The 18,961-nt window shown below is 40.5% G+C and overlaps 1 protein-coding gene across 9 annotated transcripts in view; it reads right to left on the reverse strand.

Moving 5' to 3' along the window:
- The window catches only part of ATRNL1 (attractin like 1), a 624,604-nt gene that overhangs the window by 113,411 nt on the left and 492,232 nt on the right, over positions 1-18,961 (reverse strand). For 3 of the 9 annotated variants that reach the window (XR_010302494.1, XM_064144317.1, XM_064144313.1), the window contains one exon: positions 5,493-5,700. The exons of the other annotated variants lie outside the window; for them this stretch is intronic. Coding sequence is in view for 2 of the 3 variants with exons in the window: in XM_064144317.1 (XP_064000387.1) it covers positions 5,641-5,700 (60 nt within the window). In the remaining variant the exon portion in view is untranslated. Of the gene's footprint in view, positions 1-5,492; positions 5,701-18,961 lie in introns of those variants that run through there. 9 annotated transcript variants of the gene reach the window in all.

Consider the following 18,961-nt stretch of genomic DNA (forward strand, 5'->3'; position numbering starts at 1 on the left):
AAAGAGGATGCAGAATGAGTATTACAAACAAAATCATCACCTGCTAGTTGTTCTGGCATCTCCTATGTAACAATTGAGGTTGAGGTTGTAACAGTGAAACTGAGGAGATGAGTTGTAAGTAAAAATGCTGCTTGGACGACCATTCCACAAATTTTCACTTCATAGGGTCAAAATCACAGTACAAGGCTAAAGGAAAGGCCTATAATATACTAAGGTTGATGCTTCTTACTGTAGGGGACTGTCTCTGAAGCCTTTCTTCCCCAAAAGATAAAAGTGAGTTGAGTACTGCAGAACTTTTCCAGTTCCAGTTGTCCATGCACAAGTCAGATAAAGTAAAAATCCAGGATTAGTAAGATCTAGGAGATCAATGACTGTCACATAGCTGCAGGATAAAGAGGAATTACTAACCTAGCGCAGAAAAACTCTCTAGAGCATCTCTGAAAATGTGGAAAACAAGTGGAAAGCTGTGTACTTAAAGCATGTCCTTATGCTTGGAATGTATGAGGGTAACCGTAGAAAACACAGGAGAACAGCCTGATTTTGAGAACAGTGGGCTCTGCAGCACTTGAAGATTTTACTGCCCATGTACACCAACACCAATAGGAGTGTGAAGAATAAAATGGTGCACTGAAAAGACTATGATCAAAGGATCACGGGATGTTAGGTGTTGGAAGGGACCCAAGGAGATCGAGTCCAACCCCCCCTGCCAGAGCAGGACCATATAATCTAGCTCAGCTCACACAGGAACATATCAAGATGGGCCTTGAAAGTGTCCTGAGAAGGAGACTCCACAGCCTCTCTGGGGAGCCTGTTCCAGTGCTCTGGGACTCTTGCAATAAAGAAGTTCCCCTGTGTTAAGGTGGAACCTCCCATGCTGCAGCTTACATCTATTGCTCCTTGTCCTACCACAGGGAGCAAGTAAGCAGAGCATGTCCCCCCACTCCTGACCCCCAGCCCTCAGATATTTATAAACATTTATGTTAGATCCCCTCTCAGTTTTCTCTTCTCCAGACTAAAATGCCCCAGGTCCCTCAGCCTCTCCTCCTAAGGCAGTGTTGAATCCCCTAATCATCTGTGTTGCCCTCTGTTGGACTCTCTCGAGCAGATCCCTGTCCCTCTTAAACTGAAGAGCCCAAAACTGAGCACAGTACTCAAGATGATGACATACAAACATTAATAAGACATCTTAAGTCTGAAAAATCTTGTTGGTGTGACCAGTACTAAGTTTATGCAGGACCTGATGTCATAATGTGTCAGAATCCACTAGTAATGAGGATGATGCTCTGACTAAATCCTTAACAAGCTTCATGCCACGCTCCATGCATGTATGTCACACTGTCTTGCAATGTCATTTGTAGATCACTAAAATAAATGAACAACAATAAAACCCCAAAGCAAAACCCCACTTTCCACCCCAAACAACAGAATCACAGAAACATCCAGGTTGGAAAAGACCCTTAGGATTACCAAATCCAATCTATAACCTTACTCTACATGATTCACCTTAAACCATATCTCTAAACACCACATCCAAATAACTCTTAAACACATCCAGGAGTGGTGACTCCACCACCTCCCTGGGCAGCTCATTCCAGTGCCTGACCACTCACTCTGTGAAAAACTTTTTTCCTAATGTCCAATCTAAACCTCCCCAGTCTCAGCTTGAGGCCATTCCCTCTTGTTCTGTCTCCAATTACCTGTGAGAAGAGACCAGCACCAGCCTCTCTACAATGTCCCTTCAACAACCCCCCACAAAATAGTCTTAGTGTAACCATTTGCCAGTAGAGTTTAGTACTTCAACTTTTAGTCTGTCAGGAGGTTCTCTACTGCTGCTCTGCTTCTGACCACTGACAACTACAGCAGCAAATAAGGGAATACTCACACGACACAAATATTGACAAGATCACTGTGGCTTTCTCCTGACACTTAGGGTTAAACACTTCAGACTTGAAAGGGCCTAGAAAGATCTTGGGTTCTGTGCAGATGCCTTAGCCACGACAGAAGAAAATCTGTAGTAACGTCATTCCTGCGAACTTGTAACTCTGACCTGCGAAGATAAAAGCTGCTGCAATTTTCTTCTAACAGTCTCCTGCCTACACAAAAGCGCTCACCTACCTCTCCAGGCATTTCTGAGATGGCAGATACAAGGTTAGCTATAACAAAGTTAGCCCTAACATTCATCATCCACGTTCTCTGATGCCCAGCAGCATGAGGTGTAGTTGCTTTTGGCTCCATTTTAATAATTTTCTCCCAAGTGCCACTTCCATAGCAGAAGTCTAATCTCACTTTTCTACAATAACTACTACCATTTGTGGTATTATGGTACCCACAGGACTCATCCTGCATAAAAATGGTCCAAAACTTCCTCATTCAATAATTCCTGCATCAGACTCTGCTGCTTGCTCTTGAGGCTGCTCTTCTTTTAGAAAGATATGCAGTTTTGATCAAAGACTTCCACTAATGGAAAATCTATCATATTCCCTGAATGGTGCATTCCAACAGTAAAATATTTTGGCTTCCTAAAATGGGCATCATCTTTCCTGATCAAATTCTTTGACTTTCAGCCTCAGCCTGAGGATCTTGTTATGCTTTGTCTCCATGATAAATGAATCCTCAATACAAAGGCTCTACTTTGTGTGGAGCAAATATCTCACTCCTTATGCTGTTCTTTGACAAAAGCCAGTAGAAGAAAACAGAAGCAAAAATAAAGCCCCATACAAATTATTTCAAGGTTGACTCAATGCCAGAAGATAAGTTGAAAGTTTCATCTTAAATGCAAGCCAAAAGTTTTCCACTTCCAAATCTAGAGTCAAACACAGAAGCTCAGATGTAAAGGAAGTAAAGAGAGAGATGCATTTCCCAGCCTCACCTATAAAGCTATAGCATAGATCTATACTTTTAATTAGTTCAAGTATTAGCAAATAAGCATGGTGAATTTCTGTTTAAGTTAGGGGAAGGCACACTAGTGATGAAGGCGATTAATAGACAACATTTTCCCTATTAAGGAACAATCAGCATTTGTCCACACATCCAGTACTGTTCATGCTTAATGTAAGGTGAAAATACTGCCTAAGAGAAATTCTAGGAAAAGAAGAAAAACAACCCAAGCATCTTGTGGCCTAAACCATCCAGACTCTTATTCACCTCTTGGGAGTAGCAACAGATCTGTAATGGAGCACAGCTCAAGCACCAGGAGAACAAAGAACTAAACTAGATCAAAAGCCACATATCTATCCAGAAAAGTTTGCCAACCTATTTATTTGGGAAAGTTTCTAGATAGAATCATAGAATCAATCAGGTTGGAAGAGACCTCCAAGATCACCCAGTCCAACCTATCACCCAGCCCTAGCCAGTCAACTAGACCATGGCACTAAGTACCTCATCCAGTCTTTTCTTGAACACTTCCAGGGACAGTGACTCTACCACCTCCCTGATCACACAGATTGAAAACAAAGGGACACTTTAACTACAGCAAATGCTTCCCTGCTGACTCAGGGCTACCCTTTGTAGCTTCTCTTAGGAACAGTTGTACAACCACACAAAAACATTACCTGGCAAGGAAACAAGTCAAATCAGCAACACTACTCATTTTAATAGTGACCAAAAGAAAGAAAAATATTAAGTCACACAGGCAATCCAAGTTAATCCATGACTGACCTGGTTTTGGGCACAATCACTGAAAACCACCTTGCTTTGGTAAAGCCAGACAACTCCTTTTGGCTTTTTTGTCTCCTATTACATAAGTACCCTGGACCTCTTTGCCATATACACTATTCAATAGAAAAGCAAGGGTAAAGGTTTCTTTTATTAGAGCAGTAACAAAACAGCATCAGTACATTAATAATCAGTAGTAAACAATAGAGTTTAACTGTCCAGCATCTAGAGATCTGAAGTTCTAGCCATAGCCTGATTTACATATCCACACATTTCAATGAGTATCTGCTAGCTGGTGGCAGGTTATAGTAACATCTTGCACAGGCAAACATACATATGTATCTGAACATGGATTATTTTAATCATCCAGGCACAGAGAACCTGCAGTAACTGACACTGTCAAGAGTCATGCACAAATTTTTATGATCAGTTAAGGCCAGATAAGAGAAGAACAGACACAAGGAGCTGTGAGGAGAAAAGACAGAGTAAAACCACTTATTGAAGATAGGCTGTTTTCTCCCAGTTCTTCAGGTCAGAGATGCTAAGGCTTTTTAAGGGACAACATCCATATGAGAATTTAGAAAAGTCTACTTCTGGGCTAAATGCAGCTTCTAGAACTCTGACTGTAAAGCTAGATGGGAGAGCCAGAAGAAATGTCTGATAAAGAAAAAAATTCTTAGCAAGTTGAAGGGGGCATTCAGGGGACTCAGACCAAGGAGTCCTCATCTGATAAGGCTACACTCACCTAAGCTACTCTGGTGGGAGATGCACTTTTCAATTAAATAGTATCGTTTTGGGTCTGTCCCTTGAGAAGTTTGTCTGATCACTACATACATGACAGTGAGCGCATTTTAGAACAGAGGTGCCATAAATGTCTGAATACTAGCAGATCCACTAAGCAAGCCCAGCTGGCAGAAGAGATTCTACGGTGGGACAGTGGTATGACAATTGAAGACTTACAGAATCCTACCTAAGACAGTGAAAACCACTAAGCCTCCATCCACATGGATTGATTCCATGAGACAAAAAGACAAATAAGCCCTTCAGCTTTGGCACAGCATTTCTCTGCATGCAGACAACTTTTGCCATGTTAGCAGAATGGTAACATGTTAGGTATTGTGTCTGTATCCAGATACGCTTTGAAGGTCAGCTTCAGCAAACACATTACATTAAGTGCATGGTTCAAATCATATTCTAAACAATTAGCCTAATTTTTTATTAAGTAAAAATAAGGACACTTTGAAAACAGTTAAATGGACAATCAAGTTTCAAGTAAATTGAATATTAGTGAGGAAACAGTTACTAGATGCCTTCCTATTGATTTAACATCACTCGATATGTTAGGGTAAGACATCCATTCAACTGCCCAGGTAACCATGGCTGACCATATTGTGAGTGTCAGTTTATTGACTCAGTTAGTGAACTCTTGCCATGCTAAGCTTAGGCAACTCATTAACCTCAAAGAAAAACAAAGATTAACTACCTGTTCAACTGCAAGTACAAGCATGGTATTATAATCTGATGAACCAAGCATAATATGTATTTTCCTCATTTACCTTTTTAGCTACACATGATATATGTAAATCCCAGAGGTGTTAATTTCACTACAGAAGCTATGCAATTAAAATTTGCTAACATAATTTGCTAATAGAAAGCAGGAAAAAAAAAGGAAAAAAAAAAAAGGAAAAAAAAAAAAAAAAAAGAACAACCCAGAGAGGCTTTTGGGAAGTCATTAGAGACTGGTAAGGGGTACAAGCATGTGACATTCCACAGAGATGAGGCAGGCTGGCTGCATGCCAATGTCAGCCACTGTTAAATGCACCCTGCAAGAATTCAGCTGCAAATCTTTGTCTCCTTTATGTCTTTCATATCTTTGCAATTTTCAAGGCAAAAAGTCTTTCAGATGGAGTTCTTTTCATCCAAGAACATTCTTCATCCAAGGCCAAAAGGTTCACCATATCCTAAAAGGCCTTTGGATCTGCATGTTCAGTCATCTTCATCCAAATGTATTTCTTTGGGAGCATTATTCAGTCCTTGTGCTGGATCCTAAAAGAACACCAATAAAAACTATCTTCATTCTTTCAAATACAATCTTCAATGTTTTTATCTTTAGGACCACTGAGTAAGAGTATTGTGTCAAAGGTGCAAAATGGTAAATGAATTGATGATAATTTAACTAAGACTACAGCACATTGAAACCCTTCTCCTTCCACAGTTTTTACTGTTTGGGTTTTGGTTGATTTTTAGATAGAGATTTCTGAGATAAAGCAGGCTTTCTGGAAAACACCACATACAAACATACTTTTCCCTTGTGCTGACACCAGTTTTAAAAGGCTACCTAACAGCTTTCCTTGGATGATATTTGTAATAAAAAATGTGCTAGAAAGCCTCCACCTGAACAGGAAACTGTAGACTATAAAGAGGTTCCTGGATACATTTTGCTTTAGTGGAGCAGAGAGAAGCAGGGTTTCTTCACAGAACAGTGAACAATAGCACTACAGAAAGTAAAAACACTCTGCAGTGGTAACTTGTGATTGCCAAAAGACACCCAAGTATCCAAAAGAAGAGTAGCATCAGCTAATCCTGGTTTCAAAACCAATCCCACTCTTTTACTTGCCCTATATTCCACACCACGTAGCTTACCTAACTTCTCTTTTTCAAATATGAAGCTTTCCAATCCTTTCTCTGCCCTTTCCTTTTTCTTTCTTCCTTTGTATCCAAATATCTTCTCTCCTTTTTCTCCCTGCTATCCTTCAGGTCCACAAGTCCCTTTATGATACTAGTTTTTTGCATTTTGGGGTAAGATGTCAAATGGAGATAAGATGTTAAATTCTGGGGTGAGATGCTAAAAATTTGGGGTAAGATATAAAATGGAGGCAAGATGTAAATTGAGGTGAGATGCTAAATTGATGTAAGATGTAAAATGTTGTAGGATGTGTCCCTGCCCAGGGCAGGGGGCCTGGAAGTAGATGATCCTTGTGGCCCCTTCCAACCATGACTGATTCTATGATATTCATGTTCTCTACCAGTTCTGTCTCCTGCCATTTTTCAACCTATTGCACTGGTCACTTCCATTTCTTCCCTGACTTTATTATTTTGTAGTCCTCCCTTCACATCCCTGTTTCACCTAAAAAACAGCCACTTTCTCTCTTGTCAATTATATTTTACATGCTGCAAAGTTCTATTGCACCATCCTGTCAAACAACTAGGTCACAAAATGTTTCTACAACAAAGGACCTTGCTCTAATAGTTTAACAAGCTGAAGAAGAGCTCATCTTCAGCTTCATTTTGAACCACAAGACACTTCTTTGCAAGCCCTGCTTGCTAGTTCTTGTTATTTTATTACAATACTTGCAATGAGTTTATTAGCACTAAACTTGCAGTTTCTGAACAAATGTGTAACAAACACCTCAAAAAAGCTTCAAGTTCTGGCGGTTACACAAACAGATCAATGTCCTTGTGTTAACTTAGTACATCATATGTGAGAAAAGGTGGGATTCAACCCCAGTATTTGAAAGTCTTCTGATGTACTGTGCCCATTTCTGGGCCACTCAGTTCAAGAGGGACATAGAACTGCTTGAGAGTCCAGTGCAGAGCCACAAAGATGATGAAGGCAATGGAACATCTCTCTTATGAGGAGAGACTGAGGGAGCTGGGCCCTGCAGCTTGGAAAGGAGGAGACTGAGAGGTGAACTCATCAATATTTATAAATATGTAAAGGGTGAGTGCCAGGAGGATGGAGCCAGGCTCTGATGGGTGATCCCTGAGGACATGACAAGGGGCAGTTGAGGAAATTGAGGCATAGGAAGTTCCATGGAAACATGATTAGGAATTTTTTCCCTGTGAGGGTGACAAAACCCTGGAACAGGCTGCCCAGGGGCATTGTGGAGTCTCCTTCTTTGGAGATATTCAAGACTCGCCTGGATGCATTCCTGTGTGACCTGATATAGATGATTGTGCTCTGGCAAGGAAGTTGGACTGGATGAGGTTTCAAGGTCCCTTCTAGTCGCTGACATTCTGTGATTCTGTTTTAGCTGTGCAACTATTCACATTCTCATTTGCAGAGATAGACAGTTGATCTGAGCAGAAAAGTAGACTGCAAAACAGCTTAAGTCTATACCTGATTCTGAACTATCCTAAGTTAGCACTATATACTCTATGGTCAAATTATTGGAAGGGAAGAAAAAGGGAAAAATGAAGCCTAATCTCCAATAGTCACTATCTGAATCCTATTAAGATGTCACTCATTACAATGAAGTTGTAAAAACCATCAGCGATGTTGTCTCAGTAACTTCAATTTTGGATGGAAATGATCAGAAGTGACAGGTGTTTGGTACTTCACAGATTTCAAACCAGTATTAAGTACAGGGAAAAGATCAATTTTCCTCAGCACTTTGAGAGGTTTGTTCCCATCAAAAGTAATTTCTTGATCTCAAATTGGAAGTCGTTTTCCCTGTAATAGGAAATGGTCAGGTCAGATAAAAGATACTAAGGAGGATCACTTTTTTATTGCACGTAATGTAATCAATGTGTCCCTCCTCAATTATCTCAAATAAATATAATGGGAAATAAAGAGAGATTGGAGTTTTTTGCCCCCTTTTGGTTTTTGTGTGCATATGTGTGTTGATTTGTTGTTGTGGTTTTTTTTGGGGGGGGTGTTTTGGGGGTTTGTCATTTATTTCACTCAGACTTCACAAAACTGAATTTTGTATTTTTATATTGTCAAGAACTAATATAGCTAAATTTACCTTGGGATTCTTCCTCATTGGTTCTGTTTAGTTTTGCAATGTAAGAGCAGAAAGGATTACAATTTTGACTAGAAACACTTTGACATCCATCTCCTAACATAAGTTATTCCCCCCTCCCCCCCCAACTAGGCTATGTTTGCATAAGTGGGTTCATTACTCAAAGGAAATATTTGTCTATCAATTCTGTGCTGAGTTGAACTTAAGTACACTGAAGGCTTCAGAAAGAAAATGCTTTATATCGTTAACTTTTTGAATGATGTTAACAAAACATTAGCTCAAACAGAAGCTTCCTATAGACTCTCTCAATTGCCTTCAAGGCCTGAATAAAGCAGAACTCAGACTTGAAACCTGATAAAGCTCAGACAGTATTTAGTTGTAAAAAGCAACACAGGGCTTCAAAGCCTATTAATTCTTCAGTGGCCTCTGTTCTTTAGCCTTTAGTGTGTAAAGTAGATTTCTGTGCATGAGATTCAATAAACAACTTCTAGCTCAAAGGGGATAGTGATATAAGGTACCATGTAGCTCCTAAAAGCAAACATCACATAAACTGGTTTTAACATCAAGAGAAATGTAAAACAAAACAAAAAAAAAAGATAGATTGTGTCAGCTGCAACCTGGAAAAAGACTAAAGGCAAAGTGAGGGAGTGTGTTCTTAGGTCATTTTTTCCTACCAAATTTCAGTCCTACCAGATATTGGACCTAGCATATTATGCAACTAAGAATCAAATTTATTCATAAGCAGATCTAAGCTATTGCTTTCTGTCGTGGGACCTGACAGCCAGCAGTCCTTAGCTTCCCCCTGCTGACTCCTCCTGGAAAAAAGTAGCAAAAACAACCCCAAAGAAACAACAACCAAAAAAAGAAAGGCAAGCAACAAACAGTGAGTTTGGTGATGGTTCAGAACTTTTCTCTGAGGCAGTTAAACATTATGAAGGGCTGCAGAGCACCCACGAACCAGTTTTGCAGTGTTCAGTTCTCAAGCAGTGAAGCTAGTTGTGGGTCAAGTCAGTGCTAAGATAAATTTCAGCTTTCTTTATGGCTGTCTAAATGCTTAAGCCATACGAGACTTTAAAGTGATGTCACAGCAATGCAGTTATCACTTGCCTGCCACAGGAACTGCTGATGGCAGTTGAAGATCTTATTCATCAAGGGGCCCAGACAATTCAAACAATCCCTCTGCTCTATGTACTCTTTTTCTGTCTATACTGTACTTACTTTCTGCCTTGTGAAATTTGTCAATGATGTTATACTTGACCAAGCAATTGGTGGCCTGTTAGATCTCCTGAGAACCACGCTACACTCCTGTGGTGGAGAATAGGTAACTGAAATAACTCACCTGTTCCAAGATTTCCCTTTTCAAAACCTGATGGGACATGATATTTGGCAGTGACTGTCAGAACTGATCAAGCAATTGCCAGACTCATGCATATTTCCTGAAAGCTGCTGCTGGTTTTCATCATGAATTCCAGATAATTGAAATAATTGACCTGCTCTAGGGCCCTGCTTCGACTCTTGCATTTTCTGCAATAGGACATTTGCCTATTGTCATATCAGCTTAAGAGCTGTAGTAGAAAAAGGCTTTGGTACTTTTTCACAAGACATCACAGCACCACAAAGGAAAATGACATTTGCAGTTTGTATTACTGAACCACCAGCCATGGCTGTGCTCCCTGTGCTCATGCCATGACTCACAAGGACGTGCGTTATCTTACATCTAGGGTGTAAGAAGGGTATAGGAAAAGGAGATGAAGCAAAGCATGCAAGCTAAAGTTTTGCAATCCGTATGACAGTGTGAATCCTACTACTTCTCCCATGAGTGCCAAGTAATTTAAACACCCCAGTTGGTTAAACAGACTTCTATTAAGCTTTTTATCAGTAGCTAAGGAACCTACAAATGTTTTCCACGGGATCAGGTACTCTAACTTTGGCTTTTCACTGCTTATTTGATAGGTAAAGGACAGACTTGCCTGTTGATATAAAGATTTTTAGAGCAGGTCAGTTTGTAGCAGCCATAACAAGCTTATGTGTTCATCTGCTTAGGGGTACAGATCTTGTAGTCAGATTACATTGCTGTTTTATTTGAGAAAAAAGACCACATCCATTCACTAGATTCCTCCTGAATCTGCTTCATTCATCTCAAGGATGCATGCTGACTTGTGTTCATTGCTCTGCTTAGCACCTGAGTCAGTCATAGGCTGACTGAGAGTTTAGAGTTCTAGCATATTGCAATAATCATGCAAGTATCAATAATGAAAACGCTGGAAATCTCTTAGTATTTAACACTTCCTCAGCTGTACTTTCACTATTTTGCCTTGCACAAAATACAGCATACAGAATTGATTTTAAAACTGACCTCTAATAATGTCCAACTTTCTCAAACCAAGCTCTTTTTTTAAACCTGTAGCTTTTTCTTTTTGGCTCTTTCATCAAAGAGGTAATACTGATATGACTGAAAAAGCTGCCAAATCTTACACCAATTTACAGCTAGGAACATCCACAAGAGTGGAGTTACAATTATCTATCCATTTCAAGTTTGGAACTTGTTTTTTCTTTTTAATTTGGAGGAAAATTAACCCAACTCAGAAAGTCAAGGTGATCTGTTAAGAACATCAGAGTTTACAAGGAAACCATGTGGTAAAAAGAGTAATTTTTTTCTCCAGCTTTCTAGAAAATAAAGTACTAAGTGTCACTTGAGTTTGATATGTATTAGTGTAAAAGCAAGATTTTGACATCCAGAAAAGATTTGTGTTCCCATCGAAAATGAGGGTCTGTACTTGTATACAAGGAGAGGTAGTATCTGGAGGTGTGTTGTCCAGATAGCAGCTACAGACTGCTCTGCCTCTCCCATGCTCCTGACCTTCAGTGGTCATTTCTAACCTGCAAGTCCCAGTAGCATCACAGCAACTGCAACCCAAGCACTACTTGCATGCTTTTCCCCCATTAAAAAAGGTCTTAATTATAAGAAGAAATTAACATAGCAGCAAAGTTTGACTTTTAACTTCATGTTTGAGAGTTTATCTAGGAAGACTCGACATACTACTCCAGCAAGTATTTGTCAACCAACACTTACTTGAGGGGAAACAAGATGACAGAAACATCCTTGTCATTATATGTGTGCGCACAGCTGGGGAGTGTGAGAAGTCAACGTTCTGATGAATGAGGAGGGTTGGGTTATTTTCCAAGATACATAGTTGATGATCAAACACAGAGAATTCAAAAGAGTGAGTTTACAGATAATTGATCCTGACTAACAAAAGAAAACAACACTTCAGCTTTTTGTCAGCAGTGGGATGTAATTATGCATCATTAATTATACTGGCATGCCAATGAAAGGTCAGACAACACCACATAAAGGAAGAAGAAAGTAGTTTTACACCCTGACTGTGTTATTGTTTGGAAATGTTAGTGCTTATATAGCGCTCTTGGGGTGGGAGGAAATCATTCTTCATTTAAATCAGGTGACAATCTGGGGTCAGATTCTGAATTGATGTAAAACTAAGGACGTGAAATAAAACCAAGCAATGGCAATAAAGAGGTGTTGCAGACTTTAACGTAGCTGCCTCCCTTTCATCCCAGACAGACAGGTATGCTCATGAATGGGTGTAACACCAGACAGCAGTATTTTCATTTAGCAGGGGGTTGTTGTGGAAGACACATGTCCTGGCTTGCTCAGGCATGATCCCATCATCTCCTTCCCTCTGCTGGCAGGGGGGAAGCAGAGTATGGGGAGAAGACAAGATTTGCCCAGATCTGTACTTCCCAAGTAAGGGAAAGCAAGCTCCTGGCTTCACCTAATATGGCCAGGTTTGGCAAAGTGCTATCCTGAGTGGTGAATCTTTGTGGCCAAAGAGGCCATTACATTCTGGCAAATGACAAATAGACTTTTGCCACATGGCTGTTTTTTTTCCCTTTGGCTTTTGCCTGCACTGCCCTGACACATTATGCTCTGCTTTGCCTACAACAACTTTCAAGACACCAACAGAACTCTATTCAAGCGTTTGGGTACTGTCTGATACTATATGTGAGTAAATATTCAAAGCCTCTTTGTAAGAAATTCTGTAACTAGATTCTATTGTGCCTTTTGCTTTAGTAGCAGAAAGGAACCTCCCAAGTCCCCTAGTGGGCAAGTGGCATAACATCTTTCCAGTTCTAAGTTTAATGTTTGTATTTTCTAGGTATTTCTTAAAGTGTTTTAGTTTGCCTGTTCCATGTGTGTGTAAATGTCCAAGTTGTGCACTGTGAATAAGTCTTCTGGTGAGATCTAATGTACATAAACAAGTTATTAACAATCCTCACCTGGATAGCAAAATATTGATTATTAATTTTGCATAATTCACAACAGGGGTCAGCAAGAGCTTGCCAGTAGCAGTACAATTCAAAGCAGAAGGTAACTTCCCTCATTGCTCACACTTTAACTAATTGACTGTTTCCAATGTTATTTTTATTCAGTACCTTCTTCTTCCAGTCACCAGTCTGACTAGTCCCATAGCCAACTCCTCTAGAGGATAGATCTGCCTTCCGTGATATTGTGCCTCACTTCAAATAAAGTCATGCTTTAATTTCATGTTATTTGACACACCATTAAGAAAAAAGGAAATCTCAGCTTTGTTAGCAGTGAATTGTTTGGTTGGCTTGGGGTTTGTTTGTTTGTGGTTTGGTTTTGAGATTTGTTGTTGTTTGGAGGTGTGTGCTATTTTGGGGAGTTGGTTTGTTTGCTTGTTTCTTTTTAGTCTAAAAGAAGTCCCTTTCAGCTAGATTCTTCCTTTTTGCCCCCACCTCTTTCTTTCCACAGACTAATTCACCAGTGAACGATCAATAGGAGGCAAGTTTTGTGACTGTAAGTGTATTTCTAATACCCTAGTAAATAAAAGACACAATAACTTACATGATGTCATCTCTGAATGCAACAGATGCTGCTTTCCCTGATCCTCTCAATTTTTCTTAATTGATTAGAAATACAAATGCAACCTTGAAGGCCAAAAGCTTCTGCAGTATAAAGCACAGTGTTTTAACATTTATCATTGATAGAGTCAACCTTGCCTCTTTGCCAGGACAAAAGAGGCTCATGATAATATTCCAACGCTGCTGATTCTTTTCCAATGCAGGAGGGAGACTTGGCAAGGGATAGAGATGGGGGAAGCTGTCCCAAAAAAAAAAAATAAACCAAAACCAAAATATGTCAGGGTCGCACCTTCACACTGGCAGGTTGGAATTAGGTTAGGTGATCTACTGGAAAGGAGATACAACGGTCTAGCTTCACAAACTTTACTTCTTCAGGTTCAGGGTCTTGGGAAGTGGGGGTGTCTTTTCAAAAACAAACAAACAAACCAACCAACCTCCACAACCCAAAGCCCAACCAAACCCAAAAAGCCACCAAACAATATCAAAAACACACACAAAACCAAACCAACCAACCAACCACAACACTACCACAAAACAAAACACCAGAACACAATCAACCACCAACCCCCAAAATAAACTCAAACTCAATTTATCTCCATCTCCTCACACTCAGATATATTCCCACTCCCTGCCTAGAACACAAGGTTCAGATAAATATTGACATGAGTAGAATGTTGACAAAGAACATAAGTGGATTGATGTAAAAATATTTTCATTTTTCTTTCTAGCTTAAGAGTGAAATCTTGGTTTTGAGCAGTTCCATTCCACACACAAATCTTTCTTGAGATACTAAACTCAAAGCCTGAAGCTGTCTCCTTTCCTCATGTTATATCAGTTCACATAATTACAGAAAAAGGGCTAATGGTGACACTGAATGCTTAAATTAGATTTACCAGGAGGGCAAATGAAACTTTCACAGTAAGTCAAGCTATGCAGGATACCTATTTCAATATGGCACTCTACCACCACAGTTGGTATCTTAAAGGTAAGCATTTAATTGCACAAAAAATTTGGAGAGAGGGTGAGGGGAGGGGTGTAATGAGACTGTCCTTGAAAAAGAACATAGAGGCATAAGCACTGATAAAATACAGCAAAGTAATAATGTTGAAAGTGAAATGAAGCCAGAATACTGTGTACAGTTCTGCAGCCCCCAGCACAAGAAAGACTGTTGGAGAGAGTCCAGAGGAGGCCATGAAGATGCTCAGAGGGCTGAAGCAGCTCTGCTACGAAGACAGGTTATGAGTTGGGGCTCTGCAGCCTGGAGAAGAGAAGGCTTCAAAGAGACCTTGGAGTGGCCTTCCAGTATTTAAAGTGGGCTACGAGAGGGCTGAGGAGGGACTATTTACAAGGTCTCGTAATGACAGGATGAGGAGTAATGGGTTTAAATTGGCAAAGGGGAGATTTAAACTAGATGTTAAGAAGTTCTTTCCAGTGTGGGTGGTGAGACACTGGCACAGGTTGCCCAGGGAGGTTGTTGATGCTCCATCCCTGGAGATGTTCAAGGCCAGGTTGGATGGTGCCTTGAGCAACCTGTTCTAGTGGGAGGTGTCCCTGCCTATGGCAAGGGATTGGAACTGGATGATCTCTGAGGTCCTTTCCAACCTAAACCATTCTACGATTCTATAAGGACATCTCAAATCCATGGATTTTAACTTGGTGCAAAGTATAAGCAGAAGTTAACTATAAAACTAGGTCAACCTCTTTTTCACTTTGCACTTCTTCACACAATGAAGTTGTGGTTTTGTCTAACTGTACAGCTCTTCTAATGGTTAATATGTCTCTCTCTTCAATACTCTACAGGCTGCTAGAGAACAACTTAGATACTATTCACTGTATGCAGCCTTTTGCTTAGGCAGCAAATGCCACTCTTAAGCAGTGGTTATCTCGAGTAGCTATAGCATCATTAACTTGTCTCAAATGCCCCATTTTTAAAGATTGTTCTTTTTAGGAACAATTTTGGAAGAGTGCAGAGCAGCTGAAAAGGGCTGAGTGGTTTGGATTAGGCTATTATAGTAAAATCCAGCATCTCAATCTAAACCGATGTATTGCATCCATGCTCTTCAGTGTTAAAAGAGGTCTGACACAGTATGCACTGAAAACCTTCGTAGTAGTGTAGCATGTTAGGCCTTCTCCTTTCTCACCAGTCAGATCTCAATTTAGCTTACACTGTTTACTAGAAAAAAAATATTGAGGTAGAGGATATCAATGAGATGTGCCCAACATTTCACACCCGGTCTCACAGACACCAACTGGTAAACAGTGCAAGTGATTTTGAGACATTCTTGATTACTTCTGAAGTAAACTAGCAATAAAAAGAAGACATTTGGAGAAATCCTTCCCAAGACAGCACAACTACTATACCATCTCTTGCTCAGATACATAGCCTAGCTCCAGTCTACTCTCCAGCTTCTGCAGCTCTGAAATAAGAAAGCAGGCATTTGGATGACTTCACTGTACCTTACACCTCCCCAAAACAATGACTTGTATTGCAAAAATGATCTTCACTGTTCAAATCTGTGTGCTGTATTCAGTTATTTAGTGATCAAACAAAGGAAGCATCTCCTGGTCTACATTTAGCCAGTATTTGAAGCTGGTTGTTGCTCTATCAGGCAATGACCCTCCCTAGATGAGAAAGGAAACTGGAAAAAGGAGAAAGACTCATAGGTTGAAATGAGATTGGATTTCTTGAAACCACAAAACTTAGCCCAGTGAATGTACAGTGCTCACAGCAGACAGAAAAGCAGTCCTCAAGAGCAGACTGGTAAGTCAGCCTCTCCAGCTATGGTGACCCCTGCGGGGAGGGTGAAGAAAATGGGAGAAGCAGGGGGAGGAGGAACAAGAAATACCCTTCCCAGGAAATGTCCTCATTTTATGAGCATGTTGTTTCTGGTCTGGAATAATTCTGCAGCCTGCTTGGGTCAGCTGGCTTGGCTGACTCAAAGCTGCTAGTGGCTTACAGCCCATGAGCTGGCCTAGCATTCTGTCCCAGCAAAACCAGATCAATCCCCACAGTTCATATATATCAGTATAACCTTCAAAAAAAAAAGGTTTAAAAAATATTAATTCAGTGAAAACTGCTGAAAAGAACCAGAGGTAACTCAAACAGCACCTAAACATTAATATCTTTACCAAGTAATAATTTCATTTTCTAGATAAACTAATGTATTAATAGAAGATTAATTTATCCCTAATCAAAGAAAACTGCCACTTGGCAAGCAAGATCCAAGACACAGAATGACTGTCAGGTGTTATTTTACCAAGCCATACTAGAAAAGGGAGAACAAGTTTTTGAAAGGACAAATAAAATACAATCCAACTTCATACTTCAAGACCATTTCCCTGAGCATATAAGCCAGAAAAAAAGCCATCCCATATAACCAGATTACTTTGCATTTTGTATTTTATGCACCCACTGTTACCACTTTTTATTCAAATAAAGGTGATCAAGGTCATTCTAATTTGTAAAAGGAATTCTATGCTTATATGGGCAAAACAGGGCTCTGGGCCAGGACTCATGTTTATTGAGGCAAGAGTTCATTTAATGAAAATTAAGGATTTAATATTATGTAATTAAATTTATGTCAACACAAATCAAAATACACAACATAGGTTCTGCTAGTGCAGTCAGAGACAGGCGAGCAGACCCCTGCTCTCCAGGGAAGTTCTTTTGACTTAAAGAGCAATCTAAACTGATGGTTTTGGGCATTCCCTGAACACTCACTGTAGACAGTGGAATTCACACACTTAGAGCATCTGTCCAGATGACCTGGCAGTAGGATGGAGTTACCTGTGTGCAATTTTGACTTTAAAGAAAGCTTTAATTTGACATAAAGGAAGATGGCAATATTCACTAGATAAACTTGGAGGAAAATCAGAGAATGATAGAATCATAGAATCAAACAGGTTGGAAGAGATCTCCAAGATCATCCAGTCCAATCTATCACCCAGCCCTGGCCAATCAACTAGACTATGGCACTAAGTGCCTTGTCCAGGCTTTTGTGGAACACCTCCAGGGACAGTGACTCCACCACCTCCCTGGGCAGCCCATTCCAATGTCAATCATTTTCTCTGTGAAGAAATTCTTTGGTAATACTCTTCATCACAATATTGCTGATGATTACTACTTCAAGTGGCTAGGTCTTCCACACAAGCAGTTTTCAAGAGGCAATGCAAGACTAAACACTCTGTTTTGAAATGCCTGCTTAATGATTAAGTATTACAGAATTAGGATTTGTTTCACAACTTAGCATACATAACTTTCTGTTTTGCTACTAATTCAGAAGGCATCAACACTTATTTAATTAGTCTAAGCTTGGTAATTCAGCCAACGAAAACAACAATGTTTAAGTTATATTAATCAAAACCAATGTTAACAGTTAATTTTCTGAATGATGGAGCAACATAAACCCAAACTTGAGTAACTCTACGATTAATAAATTGATTAGCTTGTTCCTGTTGAGAGATTATATTCAATAAGAGTCTGCCAATTCAAATTACTATCAATTGCCACTTTATGAAGTGTCAAAAATAATGGGCTCAGGTGCATATTAGAATTATTGTCACTAATTTACAGCAGGAAAACGGATTGTTTATTATCTAATTTCATTTCAGACAGCTAACTTACTTGTAATGACTCATTTTAGCATTGAATTTTCAAGAACTTGTAATAAATTTGCAAATCTAAATTCTTCTTTAAGTAAAGTAGCCTGTAACTCAATTTTCTCATTGATTACATAGGAAACATTTAGCCAGTACTCATTCCTGCCACTGGCAGCGTGTTTCATTACAAATGTCTCCCTGCTGCACCATTAGACTCCATGCTTTTAGTCACATTGAGAGAGATGCACTGTCCAGTGCTGCTCCTGGCCAAATCAGTTAAAATACTTAGAATAGAATCACAGAATCAGTCAGGGTTGGAAGGGACCACAAAGATCATCTTGTTCCAACTCCCCTGCCATGGGCAGGGAGACCCGACCCTAGATCAGGCTGGCCACAGCCCCATCCAGCCTGGCCTTAAACACCTCCAGGGATGGGGTCTCAACCACCTCCCTGGGCAACCCATTCCAGGGCCTCATCACTCTCTTGCTGAAGAACTTCCTCCTCATGTCCAGCCTGAACGTACCCATCTCAAGCTTCACTCCATTCCCCCTAGTCCTGTCACTCCCTGATATCCTGAAAAGTCCTTCCCAGATTTTTTGTAGCCCACTTCAGATACTGGAAGGCCACAATAAGGTCACCTGGGAGTCTCCTCTCCTCCAGACTGAACTCCCTCAGTCTGTCCTCATAGGAGAGGTGCTCCAGCCCTCTAATCAAACCAGTAGCCCTGGATACAGTACTCCAGGTGGGGTCTCCCCAGAGCAGAGTAGAGGGGGAGAATCACCTCCCTCAACCTGCTGGCCACACTTCTCCTGATGCAGCCCAGGATCTGGTTGGCCCTCTGGGCTGCAAGTGTGCACTGCTGGCTCATGTTGAGCCTCTCGTACACCAGCATCCCCAGGTCCCTCTCCTCAGGGCTGCTCTCCAGCCACTCACTGCCCAGCCTGTATTTGTGCTTGGCATTGCCCCGATCCAGATGCAGGACACTGCACTTGGTCTTGTTGAACCTCAGGAGGTCAGCCTGTGCCCACCTCTCCAGCCTGCTAAGGTCCCTCTGGGTG

The sequence above is a fragment of the Pogoniulus pusillus genome, chromosome 6 (assembly GCF_015220805.1).
Source record: "Pogoniulus pusillus isolate bPogPus1 chromosome 6, bPogPus1.pri, whole genome shotgun sequence".
NCBI lineage: Eukaryota > Metazoa > Chordata > Aves > Piciformes > Lybiidae > Pogoniulus > Pogoniulus pusillus.